The following is a 22,173-nucleotide window of genomic DNA, read 5'->3' on the forward strand; positions in this document are numbered from 1 at the left end:
TTTTTTCCAGTCAAGATGAAAGCAGTCCTTCATCTTGACTGCTTTGGAGCTGTGGGATAAATATAATTATTGTGCAAAAGCTAATGGGCCAAACAGCTACTAATCTTCATATTAAGTGACATTTCACCTTTTCACATTATGTGATAAAGCATTATTTACATTTTACTGACTTAATCCTGTTTGAAAATGAAGAAGACCGACACTAAACAATAAAACATCAAAATATTTAATAGAATTTTTAACACAAACTAAGAGTTCTATTTATATAACAATTTTCATCCACAAAATAATAATAATAAAAAGAGAACAGCTAAAAGAGCAGCTTTACTAAAATAAACAAGGAATAGAGGTTTAAAAGGATTTTCAGCCAAACTGGTTTACTGTTTCATATATGCAGTAAAAACAAGAGCTTCCTCTTGCTACTTATGGGATGTTCTCAGTTCACAGCATTAAAATACATCAGTTAACAATAACTACAGCAGTCTGGACATTGTAGGGACAATTCAGTAAGTGAAACTAGTTACATTAGAATGCCCACGGCTGATGACGGGTTTAAATCGGCTTCTTTAATGTTGCATTACGTTAATGTCTGCATCCTTCTCACAACGGTGGAGTTTCAGCTTCAGCACCTTTGTTAGTCGGCCTCACGCCGTAGGAATGTAAAGAGACGTCTCCGTTCTGATGCCCGATCACCAAGGTGTCCTCGTGCCCCCATCGAGCCAGTTGCCAGTACCCGTCCTCCTGAGCCTCCATCATTTGGGACGTCCTCCCTTCTCCGAGCTCCCACACACAGACACAGCCGCTTTGACTCAGGCCCACCACGCTGCAGCGGTTAACGTCCACTTCACAAAGCCTTGCAGACAAAGAGGTGTGCATCACCTGGATGTGTAATAAACAAACTTATACAAGCCTTGTTCTCCGTCTCTCTTCATCTCACCTGCCAGTCCAGCCATCCGGAGGATACAGCCAAGAAGATATGACAGATCTTCCACTCAGAGGGTTGATGCCAACTAAAGAGAACAGAGCTGGCTTCGACCTCTCCTCTGATAGCAAGCATTTCTCTCTTGCCTTTTTTTCTTCTTGGTCCAGGGAGCTTAGAAACTGATGTTGCAGCAGAACAAACAACACTCCCTGCACAACATCAAACACACACAGAAAGTTGCCACGCAGAATTTTAAGTGACACAATCATTTCACGAGTTGCTGGCTACTTACACAGTAGGAGTAACCTTTGAGACAGGCTGTGTTGGATAAACTGTCTTCAAGCAGCACTCTGCTCAGCAGCTGGCCACTCTTTAAATTCCTTTAACAAGCAAATGACAAACAATAAAATATCTCAAAATCATTGAACTTGTATAGAAAACGCCTTGCCACAGATGCTCAATTGGATTTAAGATTGTATATGCATTTAAAATATTGCATATACAAGAAGTTCACAAATTTCACCTGAACTTTCTACTCTGGGGTATGGAAAAGGAAAGAAAAGAAACTGGAGATATAGAAGGTAGAAAGGACACAACAAAAGGAAGGATAGAAAGGAGTGAGAGGAAAGAATAAGATAAAAGAGAAAGGAAAATGGAAAAACACACAAAGAAAATAATGAAAGGTCTTTGTGGGGACTTTCCACTGACTTCCATTCATTTCTACAGCCTAACACTAAACCTAACCCTCATCCTTGCATACCTAACCCTAACCAAAACTCAACTCATACCGAAGTGCTAAACCTAACCCCTATCCCAAACACAGCGTTTACCCTTGTGGGGCCCCACTATGTAATATGTGTCAGGAAAATGGTCCCCACAAGGTATTAAATACATGGTACACACACCCACACTCAAAAACAAATGTTACATTGAAATGTTTGGCATTAAAATTACAATTCCAAAAAACAATTATGGTTGATTTTTAAATTGGTCACACAGTGTTAGGTGCTCATCCTCTAAACCATGATTTGGCCAAGCTTCATTCTAATATCACTTACCAGATGAAAAGGTGTCCCACTTCATCTGTACCGATGAGAGCATCAGGAAGCCCCTCTACTGGAGCGAGGGCGCTCACACAAACGCCAGGAGACACGAGAGGCTGAGGAGTCAGTAAGCTGACAGACACACAAGTTCAGACACTAAAGAACTTGTGCATCAGTGCCAAGAGATGAGACAGACTCTTTCCTTACCTGGTGCTGTCTGACAGGGTGAACACCCGCAGAGTGGAGCCTGCGGCCGAGTCGGAGGACGTAACCACTCTGGAGTTGAATAAGCCAGCCACCGCCTGGATGATGTCCTCAAGAATCAGCGTCTGCCTGAGGCTGCAACAGGACAGGAGTCTGCAAAAACAGACAGTTTATATACTGATGAACTGACAAACCGCCTTTTTCAGTGCCTTTATGTCAAGGCTGAGCATTTCTCAGAAATTTCCCACTGGTTTGTCTGACTACACATTGAAACGCAGCTAAGCTGGTTGCGCCGTTATGCTCCGAGGTATATCAAATGTAGCTTAATTTTTTATCAACAATATTAAAATACAGAGCGTTACCTCAGCTCTCTTATTTCCAGCTGACCAAGAGACACAAACATGAGGCCGGCAGAGTCTGGGACAGGAAACACGTTTATCACAGGCTGCAAACACAAAACATATTCCATATCTGAATCAAGAAATATTTAGGATTCTCTTAGACCTTGTATTTTTTCAGCTCATTAAATTACAACAAAATGCTTCAATCAGTGAAAACATTTTCCCACAAAGAGACTACCCACCACCCCAATAAGATCACAATACAGCAACTGAAGCAGTTCACAGTTAATATTATTGATTTTATTAGCCTATGTAAGTAAAGCCATATCCTGTCAGAAGCCATTTCTGTCACAGGAGCCACTGGTTGTCATGTTTCGGCTCATTTCTTTTGCAGTTGGTAGGTTCTTTTTGGATTTTTCTGTTGTATTCTAGCAGTAGTTTTGCTGGCCCCTCTGTGCCTTTATGTTCTTTTTGTCTGGGTCACCAGGTCCACCGTTGTGTTTTTACTTTGGGGTTTTGCTCAGACACGGAAAATGACGGTTCTTAGTCTTCTTTCTTTCTTTAAAAAATAACAAGTAGATGACCAAACGGAAGTTTTAAGAAAAAAACCACTGAGGAGAATAAAATGAAAAGAATGTTTCAATCTGAGTATTTCTTAAATATGTTGTGACCTCTTTGGACGTAACGCGTGTAAGCATAAAATGACTGTTGATCACCCAAAATTAAAGAAATTGGGCTGATCAATCTACTCGTCCCTCAAAGTCAAGTCCCTACAGGAAACTCTGCAGAGACATGCGTGTTTCCAGTGGAATAATTTTTTTCCTGTTAACCAGCTACGTAATAACATATTTTACATAAGAAATGCCCTGAATAATTTGAACCAAATGCAAGTGGTGGTCAAATTTATCAAGCAGCTTGATAAATTTGACTGATAGCCAATCAGAGACCATGGTTCCCACCTTACTGTATTCAAGCGTAATAATGGAAAGTTGAGTGAAAGGAAAAGGTACTAGAGATATAACCAAAACGTTAAGAGCCACCAAACAAACATCCCTGGGACATGGACTGTGACTGAATTGAATTGAAGACGACATTTGTTGTGAAATAAGAAGCCTGAAAACAACAAACAGAAGAAGTCACCTCACTGAAGGTCCAGGTGTGTTTGAGGCTCCAGTTACATTCTGAAGTCTGGATCCACAGGCACACTGCCCACTTTCCTGCTGCTGCGACACACACACCGGCCGATGGGTCCGACACACAGCACACATCCACCAGAGAGCCCCCTGCTGGCGCCTGGCATGCACAAACACTGCTTACCCCACAAAACACAGCTCAAGAAGATGACATTTTTTTACTCGAGAAGTAAAAAGCAAAGTAACAAAGAACAGATTTTACCTCGAGTGTGTGTGTGCACCTCAGTAAGAACTTCTGTGCAGGTCCGTGCTTCGTTATTCCCACTTCCACAGCCAAGCTTTGCAGTTGCATCCTGGATGGGGTCGGGCAGTCGACAGGTTCTTCTCTGTCACCCTGGTCTCTTGGAGCTGGAGGCTCTGATAAATCCTGAAGCTGACTGCAGAGAGAGGGAGGAGGGAGGCCAGAAGGGAGGGAGGTGATGGATGCAGCAGGACAAAGATCCAGAGGAGACAGATCCTGGGTGGATGGGCTGGGAGACGGAGGCAGGCAGAGAGGAGGAGCAGAGGGAGAGGAGTCAGAGGTCAGGCGAGCAGCATTAGGGGTGATTCCCAGGGAGGGCAGGACCGGACTGGAAGCTAGAGTGGGTGACGGATGATAGACGGATGGCAGGCCTGTACAGGGCCAGCCCACTACATCCAGAGGAGACTTAAACACGAACTGAGAGGCGTTACTTTTAATCGCTCCGTCCTCAGAAGAGCCTGCTTTAGTAGGTTCTGCTAACTCTTCTGCAAGATACTGTGGGTTTGAGTTATTTACAGGTGGGTTTGCTGCAGCGTCGTTTGTGCAGCTGGTCGGAACCTCCTCTGCTGCTTTACTTTCAGAGAAATCAAAGGAAAGCAACTGAGTGATGCGTCCGTCTACCAGTCCGAGCTCCTCTAAAGAGGGTTGCTTTTCATTTTCAGATTGCTCAACTTCTGGCTCATCTGAAAGTTGAACATCATTTTCTTTGCGCCGTGTTCGGTCCACCAGAGCCTGTGGTTCATCTGTGTTCATAGATGGACATGTGCTGCTGAGGGCTGCCCCGTTTTCAGTTCCAGCTTCAAGCTCTTCAGTAAACTCTTGCACCAGTGAAACAGCTTCTGTTGAGGTGTTGAGAGCGTCCGCACTGACCTCTGCGTTCGTTTCTGGAACACTTGAGTTACAAAGCTCTTCATTTAACAGCGTGCCTGTCAAATTATCGGTAACCGTGCATTGTGTCTGCTGTGGAGATGTTCGCTCACTCTTGTTTGGACGGAGAGAATTTCTGATGGTAGATGTGGAACTGAGCGGGAGGGAACAGGGCATCAGCAGATCGACGGCGCTGTGCCGGCAGCTGGAGCGTCTGCGTGTGTTGTGTGACGGGGTTGATTCCACGGCAACCTGACGGAGCTTGTGCAGCTTCAAGGAGGCAAACTGATCATCAGGGAGGTGAAAATCTTGCTGGATGTCCAGGTTCTTCAGGCGGCTGATCAAAGAGGGAAGAGAAAGCTGAGCTGTCTGAGATGATGAAGAGGAGGAGGAGGAGGGCAGGAGGAGAGGCTGACAGTCTGATGAGCCTGCAGGACACAAGTTAAAGAAGAAAAAATAGATTATGAAATTAAGAAAACAAACAAACAAAAAAAAAAACAATCATGTAAAAACAAAATGATGCTCATAATTAATGAGGACAGCATGACTAAAACAGAGTTGAGTGTCTACATTTAACCAGGGCAGGTAGACACTCAACTCTCAGATGTTCAAAGTCTTCCAACATTTCCAAATCCAGCTTGAACCATAGCAGACAGAGGTTACAGGTCAATATGGACAAAAATATAATATATATTTTATCCTTCGTGTTTTTAGGAAGCCTCTTATGGGGAAATCTTTCTGCCATAATTCGAGAGCACACACTTTCAGTCTGAAAGCAGGACTTCAAGTCTTTCTTCTCAAAACTTGGAATGCTTGAACTCAAAACGTCTGCTCTCTCTCAAATATTCACTGTGCTCTCTCAAACCTTTATCCTCGCACTCAAAACTTGTCTCTGCTCGGATCAAGTCTCCTCTTGCAAACCTCTCTGCTCAATTGCAAATCATTTTCTGCTGGAGCTTGGAACAGAAAAGTACAGTCGCCTGGCAACCTTTCAGCCAATAGAATGAAAGTGTCGTACTGGGCGTGTTTGTTTCCTTCTAGTGGGAAACACTGTGTTTCCCACTAGAAAGCTGCTATCGATTTTAGTAGCTTTCAAATTATGGCAAAAAAATAATCACACATTCCCATTTCAATACATTGTCTACTTCAGCTTCATTTCTGAAGAAGCTCTCATGGTAAAAATAGCTGGCTCTGACATTTCTTCCCTCTAGTAATGCACATTGTTTGGCAATGCAGAAAAGAAAGGGAGAACAACATTTGTGCTGATCTGGAGTTTCCAAAGGATACCACTAGTGTTCCACTTAGAAAGATAAATCAATATTAGAGGATTAATATCTTACTTATTTAAGCAAAAATCTTAAAAATAACACAGCCAAGTAATTTTTACTTCAACAAAATACTATCAGTCTGCAGGACAAGAATGTGTGTGTACCCCAGGTCTACCTGTGTTCATCTGTTGGGGTCTGCTGGTGCTGCTCTTCAGACAGATTTTCTCCTGGTGTTCAGCAGTAAAACCAGCTGGAGTTCCACTGACTGAAGAAGAAGGTTGGGCTGGACAGCAGTGGGTGGGAGTCTGCTGGAGTAACATTAGCTCAGTGTTTGTCTCATCAGCTTGATGGATCAACTGGGTGGATGGTGCAGGGCTGAGGAGGGGCTGGAGACCTCCTGAGGTCAGGCTACATCTTTGTTTAAGAAGCTGTTGTCTCGGAGGTCTTCCCCTGCCTCTGCCTCTCCTCGTCCCTTTGGGTGGACGGACGCTGGGGCCCCGAAGTGAAACATGAGCTTCCGAAACGGAAGAGGTAGAAAAGTCACTGGAACTCTGGGAATAATCTTTGGAAGTGTTAACGTTGGATGGCTTCAGAGAGTCCACAGACACGGACAGAGTTGTGGAAGAGGTTGAATCTGTCTGAGTGTGCCGGTCTGACCGCTGTACGCCCTGGTTTGTTCTCCTGCTGCGGCCTCGACTCCTGCGTTGTCTCCCAGCGCTCAGCTGGGACATTATGACAGCCTGCACATCTGGCTGGGTCTGGGATAGCGTCATGTGCCTTGTGGTTCTAATGTAGTACTCTACAGGGAAAGGTAGTCCTTCCACTAATGTGCAAGAGTCTAGGAGACTTACAGAGTTCTCCTCTGCTGTGATCAGATTATTTTCCTCTTTTATTTCTACAGAGTCCTCATGTTTTTCGATTGCTGTCATCTGGGCTCCATCATGGCTGCCCTGTTCACATACCACTGGTTTTCTTGCTTGGCTTTGACTGACACTGTCTTCTCCCATCGTATTATTTATTAAACTGTTTTCTCCAGCATTTTGTCCTTTACTCTCTGTTGTTAAAGCAGGTCTACCGCATTTTCCATCAACTTCTGGACCATTTTTTCCCCCTGTTTCTTCCTGGGATCTTTGATTCCCGTTTCCCGTTTTGTCCCCGGTTTTGGTGTGCTCTTGCGTGCTCCAATGTGTGAGTAGCAGAGAGGGGGACTCCGACTCTGGATCAGAAAACAGCTCCTCACTTTCAATGAAGACATCTTCGTCTTTGATCGTTTGCTCCTCATCTCCAGGTCTTGTGTTTCCTGTCAGCTCCTGCTGTCGCTGGCTGTTGTCTGAGCCATCGGGAGTGTTGGCACTCCTCTTTTCCCAGCGTAAGCGGCTGCGTCTCGACCGCAGGCGCAAGGCCGCGCTGGGCCTGTGGCTGCCAGTGATGTCACTACTGAGATCCGGGGTTTTGCAGGAAGTCTGCTCTCCGGAAAGTGAGAATTGTATTACTTGTTGTCTCCTGATTGTACTGGATTCTACTGCACCTGATAAACATCAGATTAGTACTCATCAGTTCATTTCTGTACAGGTTTGGCTTTGATACCAATAAAATTACAGGAGTGTAAAATGAGAGATTTCAGGTTGCATTGAGTCAGACTTACCTTGACACTGTAGTGAACCTGGAGTTGCATCGTTTGTGTTAAATGTGAATGAGGAGGAGGTAATGCAAGCATTAGATGTAATCTCTGGATTGTTCTGGTCTTTGTCTTTCTGCAGAGAAATCCTGTTTTTCACATGCCTCTTCAACGCATCCACACACTCGGCACGCTGCGTGAGAACCAACATGAGTTTAAGACAAAACTTTTCCTCCATTTCCCTTGATAAAGCAGCAATGTGGCTCATAGCTAACATTTTTCAGAGTGCTTAGCATCCGTCTAACAAACATTGTTGTTTTTCACTGGAGTTTGAGTTTATTGAAAAGTTAGAGACATGTTCTCAAACTACCTCTTATTCAAACAACTTCAATTAGTTCTTCGTTTTGTGCGTGAAAAGAAATTAAAGAAAGTTTAATTAAATGTTACTCCAATATCCCTACATAATGTGCAGTGCAACTAACTGCTTCACAACTGCTTATTTTTTAGCAGTTATGAGTCATGGTGGTGAAACCTGAAACTGCTGCTGCATAAGTTACCCAACAAGTTGTTGCTAGGTAACCAAAGAGTGGCGGCATCATCGTTTGTTGATGATGCCACCAACCTTGCTGAGCTCGCAGGGTGAGGTTGAGCAGCAAAAACCTTTCCTCTGTTTACATCCCCTAGAATGCTGTGCAGCTCTGCATCAGTAGTTCAGGGAACATTTTATATGTTGAATATTCTATCCAATAAATTATCTGCTCTGTAAAATGGCACAGTTGGTAGCACTGTTGCCTTGCAGCAATAAGGTCCTAGAGGTACTCTCACAGTCCAAAGAAATTAATGTCTAAATTCTCCTCAAGTGTGTTTGTCTCTGTGTTGCCCTGCAATGGATTGCGACAGCCTGGTGACCTGTCCAGGGTGACACAGCCTCTCGCCTGAAACATTAGCTGGAAATAGGCACCAGCACCCCTCCTGACCCTACTACGGACAAGGATGTACAGCAGATGGATGGATGGATTGATCACATATCTATTGCAATATATATTGTTATTGATTTAGTGCCTTAATTACAGAAGCAGCCAATACAGCATCCATCGGCCAACTATGGCTCTAGTGGAGCTTCAGGGAGATACAGAACAGGTGGAAGAATATGTTACCTCGTTTCTTTGTATTTTTTTTTTTTTATGGAAAAGTGGCAAGAAGAAAGTCACTGCTAGAGAAAAAACTATGATCATAGGAAATAATTTGACTAACAAGATCAGACCAGAATGGAATTATTATACTTGCATGCAAAATGTTATGTGTGGCAATGCACATCATCATGATGAACACACAATCTCCATGGTGAAACATGGCTGCAGCATCGGTGTATCATACAAGACCTTAATCAAATAAATTGGACTTGGTGGTTGTATATTTTGTATATTAAAATATGAATATTTTTAAATACTTTTGTAAGGCACTGCATTACTGGAAAGAGTGATGTCACTTTCATATTTACTTCTGATTTCTGTTACATTTTTTTAAAAGTGTGATAAAAGAATACGGGTCTCACCTTTAGTCTCTGGGCTGTCTTGAGATACTCCCTTTGTAAATGTGCCAGTTTTCTACGAAGCTGAGAATGAATAATACAAATGAGTAATGAAGCTGAATATCACTTAACCCGAGTGTGAAGAGAATGTTAAGTTACCTTTTCCTTGTCATCACATTGCAGTGTGTTCCTCAGCTGTTCCTCACTGGGCAGAATATTACCAATATTGCCATCCATCCCCCTCAGCCAACACAACCTGACAAACACCTTACATATCACCAGCTAACGCGCATATGTCACGGTTTTATACGGCTATAAACATATTCTAATTATACCTATCTACGCAGTTAGAGTAATTAAGAAGCTAACGGCAAAGTGTTACTTTCGTTACGAACATTAACTTTAACAACCAACAGCAACAATTATATATGCCTACAGACAAAGGCATATAAAAGTAAACTTGCCTATTACGCAATGTCAAAGTTAAGAGTTCAATTTGATCTCTTCCATCGGTTTGTTTATGCAGATTTACTTCACTGTTCGATTAGCTAGGTATTGATTTACTTCTAATTTCCCGCTACTCAGACAGGCATCAGGAATGGAGTCAAGATGACTCGATCGGCGTCATTTGCGTAAGACGTAAGCCCGGTGCCAATATGCGCGCCACACCCTACGCCCCTCCATTTATGCTTAATTAAATCACAATACAAATACAAACAATACAAATAATAAAAAAGGAAAATAGACTCATGAGTACATTTCCTCTTGTGAGATTAGATTTTTTTTACTCAATAACAATCAGTTTTTTTTAAATTATTTGTGTTTTGCGAGGAAAATGCCACAACAAACACATAATAAAAATATTAACTGCAATGAAAAAGAAATTAATCTGATATTTTCTTGGTGGTGCTTTGGGGGTGCTATGGCTTTTCCAGAGGGAGCTACAGCTCCCTCTAGCGTCCCCCTATGAAACTGCAGAGTCTTTTGCTTCCAATGTCTCAACGTGCTCCAGCAGAGCGTTCTCACAGGTTGACATCAAGCCCTTGGAACAAAATCTCACTTGCACACCATTTTGTGCTGTAACTGTGTCTGTCGTTCCGTCTCATGGTTACATCTGTCCAATGCCATAGTCCTTTGGTTTTTATTGATTAATTTGACATTTTCATGTTGAAGGGTCGAACACGACATGCAATTTCAAATATTTTTAAATCAAGAATCAGGTGCACACGTTTCAGTTTATTAGGAGTATTCTTGTATCACACAGGATCAAAATTATACATAAACATGGATTCACATATATGTGTAAAAATGTGAAAAACACATTTGAAACAACTTTAGTAATATTATCCACTAATATAGCTATCTAAAAGATGTTTAATTCTAACTATTTGGTTAAAATGTCAATTGTTGTCTTCTTTTACATTGCATATTGTTTCAGCAAATATAAACTGCTACAGTCATGATGACTGAGACTGGGCTACCTACAGTGGGTACGGAAATGATTGCAGCCATTTACAGAAATCAAAAAAGTTCATATTATTTCTCATGAATCTACATTCAGCATCTCATCTTGACAGAAAATACCCCAGAAATGTAGAATTTTTTGCTAATTTATGAAAAAATCTAAACTGAAATATCACATGGTAATAAGTATTCAGAATCTTTTCTGTGACACTCATGCTGTCCATGTCCCATGATCCTTCTTGAGAGGGTTCTACCCCTTCATTGGAGTCCAGCTGTGTTTAATTAAACTGACTGCAGTTTATTAGGACAAGCACTCACCTGTCTATATAAGACCTTCCAGCTCAAAAAGAGTTATGACATAGTTGATGTGTCCTTATTTTTAAATACCAACAACATCACTGCAATGCTGGCCAAAATCCAAATGTTTACAAAACATTTTGCAGAAAACAGATTAAAAACTTGAAAAATCTGGAGGCTCACGCCTTCTTCCTGTTCTATAATCCCATTTGTTCCCTCGTTTAATCCTGCTAAACTTTGAATCTTTCTTGTTTACTATCTTAGCAGTGGTTTGTTTCCCTTTTTGTTCATAATCCCTGCTTTCTTCATTAGTCACATCATTCTGGTTGCTTCATTAGTTTTTTTTTTAGTTTTTTTATTATTATTATCAAGCTGTATTAATTTGGCACTGAAGATAATGACTAATTTTGTTGGATTTAACCCCAATCTTGTCTCTAAGCACATGTTATACACAGGATTATATTGTTATACATAGGATAATATTGTGAAACCATTTACTATATTAAGCATGATCTTGGACTGTGAATTAAAATTGGTTGTGTTTAGGAGAAAGTGCTTAGCAAATTACGTTGGCTTTCAGTTTGGTGAAATTGTCCTTCTCCTCAGACATCCACAGGTTAGATACTTCATGGCAACCATACTGACATGCATCACAGGCCCCATGTTAAAGAGCATGTGGTAGAAAGCATGAACAGACAGCCCTCCAGTTTCATCGGCGTACTTCAGTGCCACTATTGGCGTGTACAGCGGATTGGTCAGATTACGGAAACGTGGACGACTTGCTTCGATCACTTTCTTGGTGCACTGTAAAAACAAAAATATATTCACATATATTTAAATGTTCAAACAGAGTGGTTCTGATAAAGAGTAAAACGTAAAGAGACAATAATTTTACTTTAGCAACGTCATCAGGTGTTTGTCCAAATGCCTCAAAAATGTCCACAGAAGAAGGAAGATAGACGTTCTTGAAGTAATGCACAGTATCAGAATCCGCTCCAGGATACTCCTTCTGTTTCACATCCTGAATCATCTTTGCTTCAAATTCTGTGTGCACCGGTCCTGGCTCGATCAGTGACAGGCTGTGATAAATCAGGTATATTAAGAGAAGGAGAAGATTTCAACCATGGAAACAATTATGCTATTGTTAATACATTATATTCACTTAAAAATTTAATTCCTCAACATTGTGTATTATGAAATACTGAATTAAGAAAATATAAATGAAAATACGCAAAATTTAATGAGTCGAACTTGTTACACACATCATGACATAAACTCCAAAATGTTTTTTATATTAAACATCGTATCAATTCTGTAAACCATTGCAGCTTTTCTCAAACTTTCACTGAAGCCACTTTGGTGCCAAATGTTCTGAATATAGGATATGTTTGAGTCTAAGAGGATTTTCGGTACTTTTCCGATTAAAACAAATGTGAAACTTTTGAGCAATGTTTTCCATTTTGAATGTTACATGTAAATGTAAAACAGTAGCAAAGATATAATTTGTGCATCCTTTCTAACAGGGTGTCCATCTGTCCACCAGTGTGTCTGCTGTGAGTAACAGGTCCAGGAGAGAAACCCAGAAATTCCTCTCCCAACACTTCACTGCTTCTAGGGCAGGGTTGGGCACTCCTGGTCCTCCAGGGCCGGTGTCCTGCAACTCTTAGATGTCTCCCTGGTCCAACACACCTGAATCCAACAGCTGAATCACCTCCCAAGTGCAGTCAGGTTCTCCAGAGTCCTGGTAATGACCTCATTATTTGACTAAGGTGTGTTGAAGTAGAGATACATCTAAAAGTTGCAGGACACCGGCCCTCGAAGACCAGGAGTGCCCACCCCTGCTCTAGGGAATCCATGGCTTATCCAAGTCAGGAGGAGAAGATGGTCCTTCCATCGAGCTCTTGATCTGCTTTGTTCAAAGAGGAGAAATGGTGTATCTGTACTTCTACTGATTATCAGATTCTCCTGACCATGTAGAGAAGGGTCAGAATGTAAAGAAATCACCAACACACTCTCTGTGTGACAGAACCTCAGATTCTCTCATCTGCATCGGATACATCCCGGATCCCTCCAGCTGATCCGCCCAGATGTATCCTTTCAAAACATCCATTCCCCAAGATTTTGTTCTGGTCTGGACCCCATTGAAAGCAGCTAATCAACAGACATCGCAAAGAAACAAAAATTAAACTATATTGACAACTTTCAATAAAGATGTAAAATGTGTATTTATACTAAGTTGCTTTAAAACTGCGATGTGTAGAAACAACATGTAAGATGTTAAAGTATATAGCTATACTATATATAGTTCACTAGCCATCAAACAACAAATACACTATTATGTATGTTAAGAGAGGATTTGTGCAAGAGACCCAAAAGGCATAGTTCAAGAGAATTTTAATGATTGCTTATTAAACAGTAAATCCCTTCAGTGATACTTACATGACGTTAAACTTCAAAAGCTGCACAGCTAAACTCTCACAAAAACCCTCCATGGCAAACTTGGAAGCAGCGTAGACGTCATTAAACACAACACCTGAAGAAAAACAGATGTAATTTCAGTCTGTGGAGAGACTTAGTGGATAATATTAGCCTCTTAATCTGTTTGATTTCTTTGTCCATTGACCAAACCCTATTTAAAGTAAAGCCGGTATTTGTTTTCTGTAGGGTTTAGCATCTCTACTTACCTTGTAGTCCCATCACGCTGCTAACTACAATGATGTGTCCTCCTCTTCTTTTCTTCATGTCCGGCATCACTTCCTTGATCATCCTGATGACTCCAAAGAAATTAGTCTCAAATACTTTCTTCATCTCTTCGATAGGAATGCTTTCTATTGGACCCACCAGGCCAATACCTGCATTGTTGACTGTTAAGGATGAGGGAAACCAGAAGGTAAAGAGAGTTCAAAGGCATGATTAACACATATTTTAGACATTTTAATGCTAAAAATGTCATATTTGACTTACCAAGGACGTCTATGTGTCGATTTTTGATGCCGTTTATGCATTGTTTGACAGATTCATCATTGCAGACATCCAACACAGCAAGAGAAAGAGTTTTCCCATATGCATCTCCAGCAGCCTCTACCAGCTTGTCCTTTCGTTTCAGGTCACGCATCGTGGCTATTACTGTAAATGGGGAAAAATGTTCTTATAGGCCTATAGTTTTCAAGATCAAGCTGCTATGAAGTAAAATAAGTAAACAGTCTTTTTATTTTTAGAAGCTTCTATAAATGCCATCGGGACAATGTTTCTATGTATGATCCTTGATTCATTCATCTTTTTTGTCTGCAGACAGGTTTCCATTTGTGTTTGGGACAAGCTTTAACAGCACAACACCTTCAGGGTACGTCTTTAAATAAACGATGAGTCGGCAGCTTGCCCAGGTTCAGTAACTGAGGTTAGACATTCAGTGTCAAACTAAGTTCATCCATAAGTCAGTGAGTTTATTGAACATAGAGCTGCACATAAAAAAAACACTTTACTTTGGTCCAGCATGAACTTATTTATGGATACATATTAATGGTTCTTTACACATTTTTGGTGTAAAAAACCCCCTCATAATAATCCTTAATAAAATAATAAACCTTCAAATATTTAATAATAATGTATCCAAGTTTCTGAACTGACTGATCTTATTTTTTGAAAATTAATTTGATTTAAAGAAAGAATCATATTTCAAGAGCTAAGATGGGGTGGCAAAAAAATCTATTGGACATTGCAAAAACCTCTACAATAAAGGCTTCCAGTCTAGCAGCCCACAGAGCAGGAAGCTCACATTAATCTTCATGACAACCTACAGCTGTCCTGGTTCTTTGATATGCAACAATCTGCTATATAAACAATTTACTACAGTCATATTCAATAAATGAGAATATGCATTGCAATGAGGCTTGTACAAGAGATTAAAAACACCTCTTGTAAAGAACAACCTTTAAGAAGGTAATATATTACGTTGTAATATATTAGCAAAAAATATAAGTTTTCATTAAGCCTGAATTTTTGCATTACAAATATTTTTTTTAGTCTGGAATAATATTTCTAATCTTAAATTGTTTTTAGTATCTGCAAATCGAAAATCACCATGATTTACAGATTTGAAAACAATCAGTCTGTGAAATTAATCTACATAGTATGTTCTCCAGAACATGCTTTTTATTGTTGCTGTTCAGTTATTTCAAAAGGGACAGTACACATCACATAATATGCCAGAGTTAGCCATTTTTATTTGCGACATACTTGACTTGTTGAATGATATACTTTTCCATTTTTGGAAACAGGTTAGACAAAAATTCAAAATATTTCTGGCACAACTTCACTGACTCCCACGGTCCATGGAGAGTAAAAAAATAAATAAATGCAGAAGTGAAGATTTCAGCAACACTTGAAGTTCTATTTTATTCATAAACCATTGCGTTTTGGTTTATGGCCTTCATCAGAGTTATTCAGCCAAAACGTATTGGTCTACAAATTAAATGGTTTCTTAGCACTTTGAGTGCTGCTGCTTCACCACAACAGCTTAAACACACATCTCTCACCTCTCCCAAACCCATTCCTAACCCCAAAACAACACACCTCACCAACAACCTCAGATCATTTCAGATCATGTGTATGGTTGTGCAAATACACGATAGCACATCACTGCTGCTAAACATAGCAAGTATGGTAAAAATAAATCTTAAGCTCCTGTGTGCCTAAGCAGCTCTGCTAAGGCAGCCACATTACACAGAGGTATTAGTTGTTATGTACTGGTGGTACAGACGTATTCAGCCTGTGATCCAGAATCAAACTCTACAAGCCAAGGAATAATCAGTCAAAGAGGGCTTTGCTGTCTCTTTTCAACTATTGCCTGAGGTGAGATTCTAAAGATTATTCTAGAACAAAGGCAATAATGGCACAGAGAGGTGTAGTGAGCAGGGAGCTTTTCCCTGCGCTGGTCACTTATTCAGATTTAGATAAACTATGTGTTTTATCAAAGTATTCAACAGTTCAGGAAGTCAAGTAACATTTGTGATGGTCAAACCCCTGGCCACACTCTTCAGTGGGTAACTCTTTGTTTTTGCACAACCTTTTTCATACCAACACAAAACACTTTAGTTTCAATAAAACGCTTATTTGGATACATTTGTTCTATTTGTTAGCGTGCACATTTAGTTAATATGTGTATTTAAATTAACTTAAAGTTAATTTTGTTTGCCTAAGAATAACTTTTGTTTTCTTGCCGGTTACCTGCCATGGAGGTGCCAGACAAAAGATGGGGCCAGCATCAGCAGGATTTAATGCTGATTGGACGGCACCTCTGGTTCCTGCTGGCGCTATATATATACCCTATGTGTCATTTCTTTGCTAGGTCAGCTATGTTTGTTTGTGCAGAGAGTTTGTTTGCATTTTTTTTTTACCTGAGTTCAGTTTTGTTTCTTTGACAAAACTGTGATACAAAAGTACAATACAAAAGTATTGTCAAAGAAACAAAAGTATTAGATGATAAAACCCAAAGTATTATCATCTAACACTTTGGGTTAAAATAATTTTTAAAAACTATTTTTCTAATATTTCCTAAAACTCCCCCTGTTTTCAACTCGGCCCATCACACATTTATAGTATTGTATTTTTCACTGATTTTAAGGAATAAATTTATTTCTAATTTTAAAGCAATTAAAATATTTAATACATAGTTTGCAGCAAATATGTAATTTGATTCAAGTTTTCTATTTTGGTTTTTATGAAAATTTTACGACAATGGACTGAGAACATTACAAATTAAAAAATGGCAGAGAAAAGACTTTAAAATACTTGAAATGCTTTGGTCTTGGTTACTTTAAAAAAGAACTTAAGAAAAACTTATTAGCTTTGTGAAACAGTGTGATATGAATTTGAATCATGAACCTGCCTGGTTTTTACCAGGCAGGTGGACGTGAACTCTTTGAAGTTTAAAACTTTACCTGTGACGTGTGTAATGTGCCAGTTTGATGCTGCGAAGCTCACCGGAAATTACCTGCACTGTAAACAACCAACTTCCACTGTGAAGAGAGAAGCTCAGAGCCGAATGTGGCGGCTGTTAATGTCAATTCAATATTTGGAAGTGTGGTCAACAAGGATTCAGTGGCTTTGTTCACCTCCTCTGCTGCCATTGCTAAAACTAATTCTAGCACACTATAATTCTAAAACAGTGCAGAAAATTTACGTCATTTTTCACAACTTCTTTTGTTTGCTGATTGGCCCAGTCAAAAATTGACCACAGACAATACGAGTGAAGGGGAGAAATCCCAGACTGTCTGTGGATTTTAATCTCATAGGAAGGCAGTCATAGTGGAGTGGTTATAGTTATAGTTAAAGTTTTTTGTTGCCATAAGGAATAAGAGTAATATCCAGTCATTTATTTTTAACAAGAAGTATATTTTTAAAAAATGATAGTAATTATTGCACGTGTTTCGATGTTGCTGTGCATGAGATGCAATCCAGTTAAAACTGCTGTTAAGTTAAATAAGCGTAACACTGCAAAAAACATACTTGACATATATTTTGACATCTTACAGAGAAAAACAATTCAGGTCATCACATTTATAATAACATAGTATATGTGTCAGACTATTATATGAAGACATGGGTTGTAGTTTCATTGATGTTTACATTTGCTCAATTATGAACTTGTATTAATCTCACTTAGACTCTGACTTTATGGAATGGTGATGTTGTCCAATCAGAGCTTTGCTTTTATTGTTCATGTATTGATAATTCAGATTTTGCTGTTTTTTTTCTTTGCACTGATTTAACAGAAACAAAAATTTATATATATATGTATAACACCATACTGGTCATTATGTGTTGTGGGGAAATAAGAGGATAGCAAAGTGAAGGTGCAATTAATCCTATTTCTGCAATAATTTGTTACTTTTCTTGAATACTTTGAAACTATAACATATTTAAATGCTACAGCAATAAAATTTAAGTTGCCAATGATCTCATCCATTCATATACCTACCGTGATAACGCTTCTTCTCATCCTTGGCCAGCATCACAGCCATTCTTAGACCAATCCCAGAGGAGCAGCCAGTGATCAGGACCACTTTCTGTTCGGGACTCGCCATAATTCAGCTGCCGGTCCTGCTCTTTTTGCAGACCAGAAGACAGACACCTGTGCAGAGTCAGTGCTAATCTGAAGTGAGAAGAAGAGCTGCAGTAAGAGGATAAAACACACAGAGAGGGAGTCACATGGACAGGGTGAAAATCTACAACAATCCTAGGATTATCTAAGGGGATGTCTCTTCATAACAGACAGTGTGGCAAATGTGTTTATTGGTGAAATACGGGGATGGTGCTTAGAAAAAGGGGGTAAAAAAGTTACAACTATGTGGATGGCAGCGCCTCAGATTTGCCGCCATCTAGTGGCCAGTATGCTCATTCCAGGAACAGGTCTTTCTAAAGTTATGTTACAGATTTTTTCGTGAAGAAATAAACCGTGGTAATTCTTCAATTATTCAGCAGACCTGGTTCTGCTACCACACACACAGCCAACCTTCATGCTTTTACTTTAGACTGAGGTAATCTCCAAATACAAAATGCATACAGAAATTATAAACTACATAAATGAAAAAAAGCACACCCCTTCTGTCACCCACATGTACACATGCACACACAACCAAACGCACGCCCCCCCACCCCCCACACACACCCGCACACACGCACGCACACACACACACACAAACACACACACACACACACCCTTCTTGATTATGGCTGGCAGTCATGATTTCACCGCACTTATAGCAGGAGTAAAGGAGCTGGAAAAATGCCTGGAATCCATGTTTCCTTCAGTCTCTGTCTGCAGTTCACACCTGAAACTAAACCACTCTGATCCAAAAACATGAACTCTTAATAGTTATTATTCAGCACATTAACAGTATCTTTATTTTTGATCTTGTAAAGACAAGATACTTGGCTCATAATCCAGGTATCTCCAAATGTAAAACCACTTCTTTTTGCATAATGACACAAAACACAACCCATATAACAGCTACAATGGAAGCTACCTTTCACTTGTTACCAAAAACATTCAATTGACAGCATTTATCACAAATTATTTTTTTAAAATTACAGAACATACCAAATCAAGATGATATATAATTTCGTGCCAGCCTCTTTTTTCTCTGAACTTATCCTAAAAGCTTATAAAGAATGTTGTAATGGAAGATGTGCTGTTGTTGTATCAACCTTCCAGACCTCTCAGGTCTTTTGGTTCTGGGTCTGCTCTGCACCCCCAGAACCAGAACCAAACAAGGAGAAGCGGTATTCAGCATCTATGCACCACAAATTTGGAACAAACTTCCAGAAAACAGTAAAACAGCTGAAACACTGACTTCCTTTAAATCTTGACTAAAAACCCACTTGTTTAGAGTTGTATTTGAAACGTAATCAATTACTAATTTAATGACGGAACCTGACTTAATGTTGTGTTTTGATTGTTGATTCTATGTTGCATTGTGTTTTTGTGTCTGATATGATGTAAAGCAATTTGAAATGCCTTGCTGCTGAAATGTGCTATACAAATAAAATTTGATTGACTGATTGTGGACAGAGCAGCATAAGCTCCTGAAAAAGTGGTTATTCTTTCTACAGCTAACTGCATGTACATATCTTAGTAGCACTTCTCTGTTTTTGAAAAAAGTTTGGGTCGGGCAAAGACAGACAGGTGGTGGAATTTGGAATCTGCAGCAGCATATTTTTATTAGTTGGCCAGCAACGCTGTCCTGTTCCAGCATGTTGTACTAGCTCATGGGCTTGTACGCATATCCAAAGACAAAAACAGACAAAAAAAGAAGAAAAAAAAGAATGAAATACAGAGTGGAACAAGCTCCTGCTGTTTCAGGTCCTTTGGTAAACTGTGGTTCTGAAGATTGCACCTGACTGAAACAGATGAGTGTAACACCATCCACTGCAGGAATTTTTAGACAGGAAGACTTAAAGAAGTGAAAAAAGATAATTTTACTCTGTTTTTAATTTTTGGCTCAATGACATTGCAAGAGGCTGAATTAATCATAATAAAATATAGGTTTCTAAATTACTTAAAATTTTATGTCAGATTTTTGATGGAATTCAAATTTCTTTTTTCATAAAACAAAAAATTCTGTGTCTATTACTCATTTTAGAAAGCTCAGACTCATATAGAAATATTTCAAAGCTTTATGTCTTGTAATTTTTATGATCAGAGCTTACATATAATAACAATCCAAAATTAAATTAGGATATTGTGAAAAAGCCACAAATTTAGATGTCTACACATGCATTTTTAATGGACAGTAATCTTACCCCATAGGTAACTCCTTGTGTTTCCATAGCAACTAAAACAAACAAGAACCTCACAGGTTGTTTGACATCATCATGTCAATGAGAACCTCTTTGTTCTCATCAATGATGTCATAAATCTTCAAAAAGATACAAGAAGACAAGAATTCTCAGTTTGCTTCTCAACTTGGTTGGAGGTAGATCGATTCCAGAGAGACGACTTCAAAGTGACTTTACAAACCAGTTTAACTGTACACCAAGTCAAGAGGATTTTTGCCTTTGATGGGACCTTGGATTTCTTGTTACGAAGGCAGTTGAAAAGTTGTTAGGATATAGAATAAGAGACGTTTTAGTAGAGAGATCTGAGGACGAGAGATCAAAATACTTTGCTTTTGACATTGAACCCTGGAGACCAAAAGGACATGGAAGATTCCTCTAAGGATGAGAAAGTTACCATCAAAACCACAACTATGGATTTGACAGTAAAGGCATCAGAAGATTTTGTTGCTTTTGAAAGTGTCAATGTTCCTCATGACCAAATGGACCTGGATGTGTTTGCTTGCTCACAGGATGAGTGAGTTACCTTTACAACCACAGCTAACTCTTTGCCAACACAAATATTACAAAAAAGTATCTTTACCAGTCTTCCCAAAAACATAATGGACCTGGATGTGGAACCCAACTGGGACAGCGAGAAAATTATGACAAATTTTGAGGAAATCTCTGAGGATTCATCATTAGAAGAATCCTCTTCAGTAGAAGAAAACTCGGAAGATGAAATTCAAAATAATGGATGATTTCTACAGTGTGGATGCGAATCTTGAGCAAATTTTCCAACTCATTCTTCAACTGTTGGACGAATGCCACGACACATTATTATTATGAACGTGAATATTACCAGAAGGTTTGTGGCTCGGAATCCTTAAGAAATATCTGGACTTTTTACAGAAACACCGTTGTTTGTAAGATTTTTCTTTACAGCAATGCACCATTCAGGAAGATATTTTCTCCCTGATAAACTCTTTGCAGTTCAGAATGAAATAATTGAAACACTGAAGATGAAGGATGTAGTACATCGGGACAAGCTAGGAGTCTTTTTGTTTTATATGTTACACTATCTGACCCAATATGTCATTAACAGACTGTGAGCTGTACACATGGAGAGATGCTGTACACACAGCTCACAGTCTGTGTTAATGTCAGAAATCTTCGCGTATTATTCATAACCTTGGTCCTTTCATTCACCTACCAAAGGAACAATGAGAGGACTCAACAACAAACTCTTCTAAATTGTTATATATGTGAAAAATGTTGTGACACTTGCAACCCCAACATAAAGACAGAATGCTTTTTCAATGACACCGATGTGATGACCGTGACACTCCAATGGTCAGTCAGTCCAGACGATTTGACATATCCTGTGATTCCTGACCCAATCTTTGAAATTCCTGTAAAAACTGGAACTCTGTTGTACCATCTGTCCTCAGTCATTTGCTGGTGATAAGCAACAACTTCTGACACCAGCAGCCTTCACTCATATCTGATGTTTAAGGCTGAAGATGAGTGGGTGTGACTTTCAAATATGGACCGTGAAGCAGACAATTTCCATAATGGGTACATCTACATTTATGAAAAGATGTAGGACAGGAAGAATTTAGTGTTGGGCTCAAAGCAACCACTGACCAAATACAAAGATAGTGCTTCAGACACAGTTTGGAGGAAGTGGGTGGAACATGGGCCACACCGCCTCCATTGTTGAGGTGACTTATCGAAGTTGTGACCACAAGGTTGTCAGTGTCTGTTTTGAGGGACACCCAATCAGCTCATGGGCACCAGAAGGGAGGGATACTGTCAAGCTGAAGACAGAGACCTATCAGGTTTACCCACCTTTTTTGGCGTTGTTGG

The 22,173-nt window shown here is 39.7% G+C and overlaps 2 protein-coding genes across 3 annotated transcripts; both read right to left on the reverse strand.

Moving 5' to 3' along the window:
- Window positions 1–210: 210 nt before the first annotated feature.
- On the reverse strand, window positions 211–9,867 carry palb2 (partner and localizer of BRCA2). Its single transcript, XM_044115108.1, has 12 exons — window positions 9,388–9,867; window positions 9,253–9,312; window positions 7,725–7,890; window positions 6,255–7,607; window positions 3,906–5,239; window positions 3,651–3,803; window positions 2,532–2,614; window positions 2,173–2,322; window positions 1,981–2,097; window positions 1,215–1,302; window positions 938–1,131; window positions 211–853 (listed from the first exon to the last, which is right to left on the reverse strand). Exons 1-12 carry the CDS (start codon window positions 9,463–9,465, stop codon window positions 601–603), a joined length of 4,029 nt encoding a protein of 1,342 aa, XP_043971043.1. The 5' UTR covers window positions 9,466–9,867; the 3' UTR covers window positions 211–600.
- Window positions 9,868–10,544: 677 nt separating this feature from the next.
- On the reverse strand, window positions 10,545–20,310 carry LOC122829476 (retinol dehydrogenase 8-like). Of its 2 annotated transcripts, XM_044114048.1 has the most exons (7): window positions 20,293–20,310; window positions 17,969–18,160; window positions 13,954–14,115; window positions 13,674–13,853; window positions 13,429–13,522; window positions 11,885–12,068; window positions 10,545–11,793 (listed from the first exon to the last, which is right to left on the reverse strand). In XM_044114048.1, exons 2-7 carry the CDS (start codon window positions 18,072–18,074, stop codon window positions 11,566–11,568), a joined length of 954 nt encoding a protein of 317 aa, XP_043969983.1. In that variant the 5' UTR covers window positions 18,075–18,160; window positions 20,293–20,310; the 3' UTR covers window positions 10,545–11,565. The 2 variants fall into 2 exon arrangements, with proteins under 2 accessions (XP_043969983.1, XP_043969985.1); XM_044114050.1 differs by lacking the exon at window positions 20,293–20,310 and having other exon boundaries at window positions 17,969–18,231.
- Window positions 20,311–22,173: the final 1,863 nt, after the last annotated feature.

Source organism: Gambusia affinis, linkage group LG04, assembly GCF_019740435.1.
Source record: "Gambusia affinis linkage group LG04, SWU_Gaff_1.0, whole genome shotgun sequence".
Classification (NCBI taxonomy): domain Eukaryota; kingdom Metazoa; phylum Chordata; class Actinopteri; order Cyprinodontiformes; family Poeciliidae; genus Gambusia; species Gambusia affinis.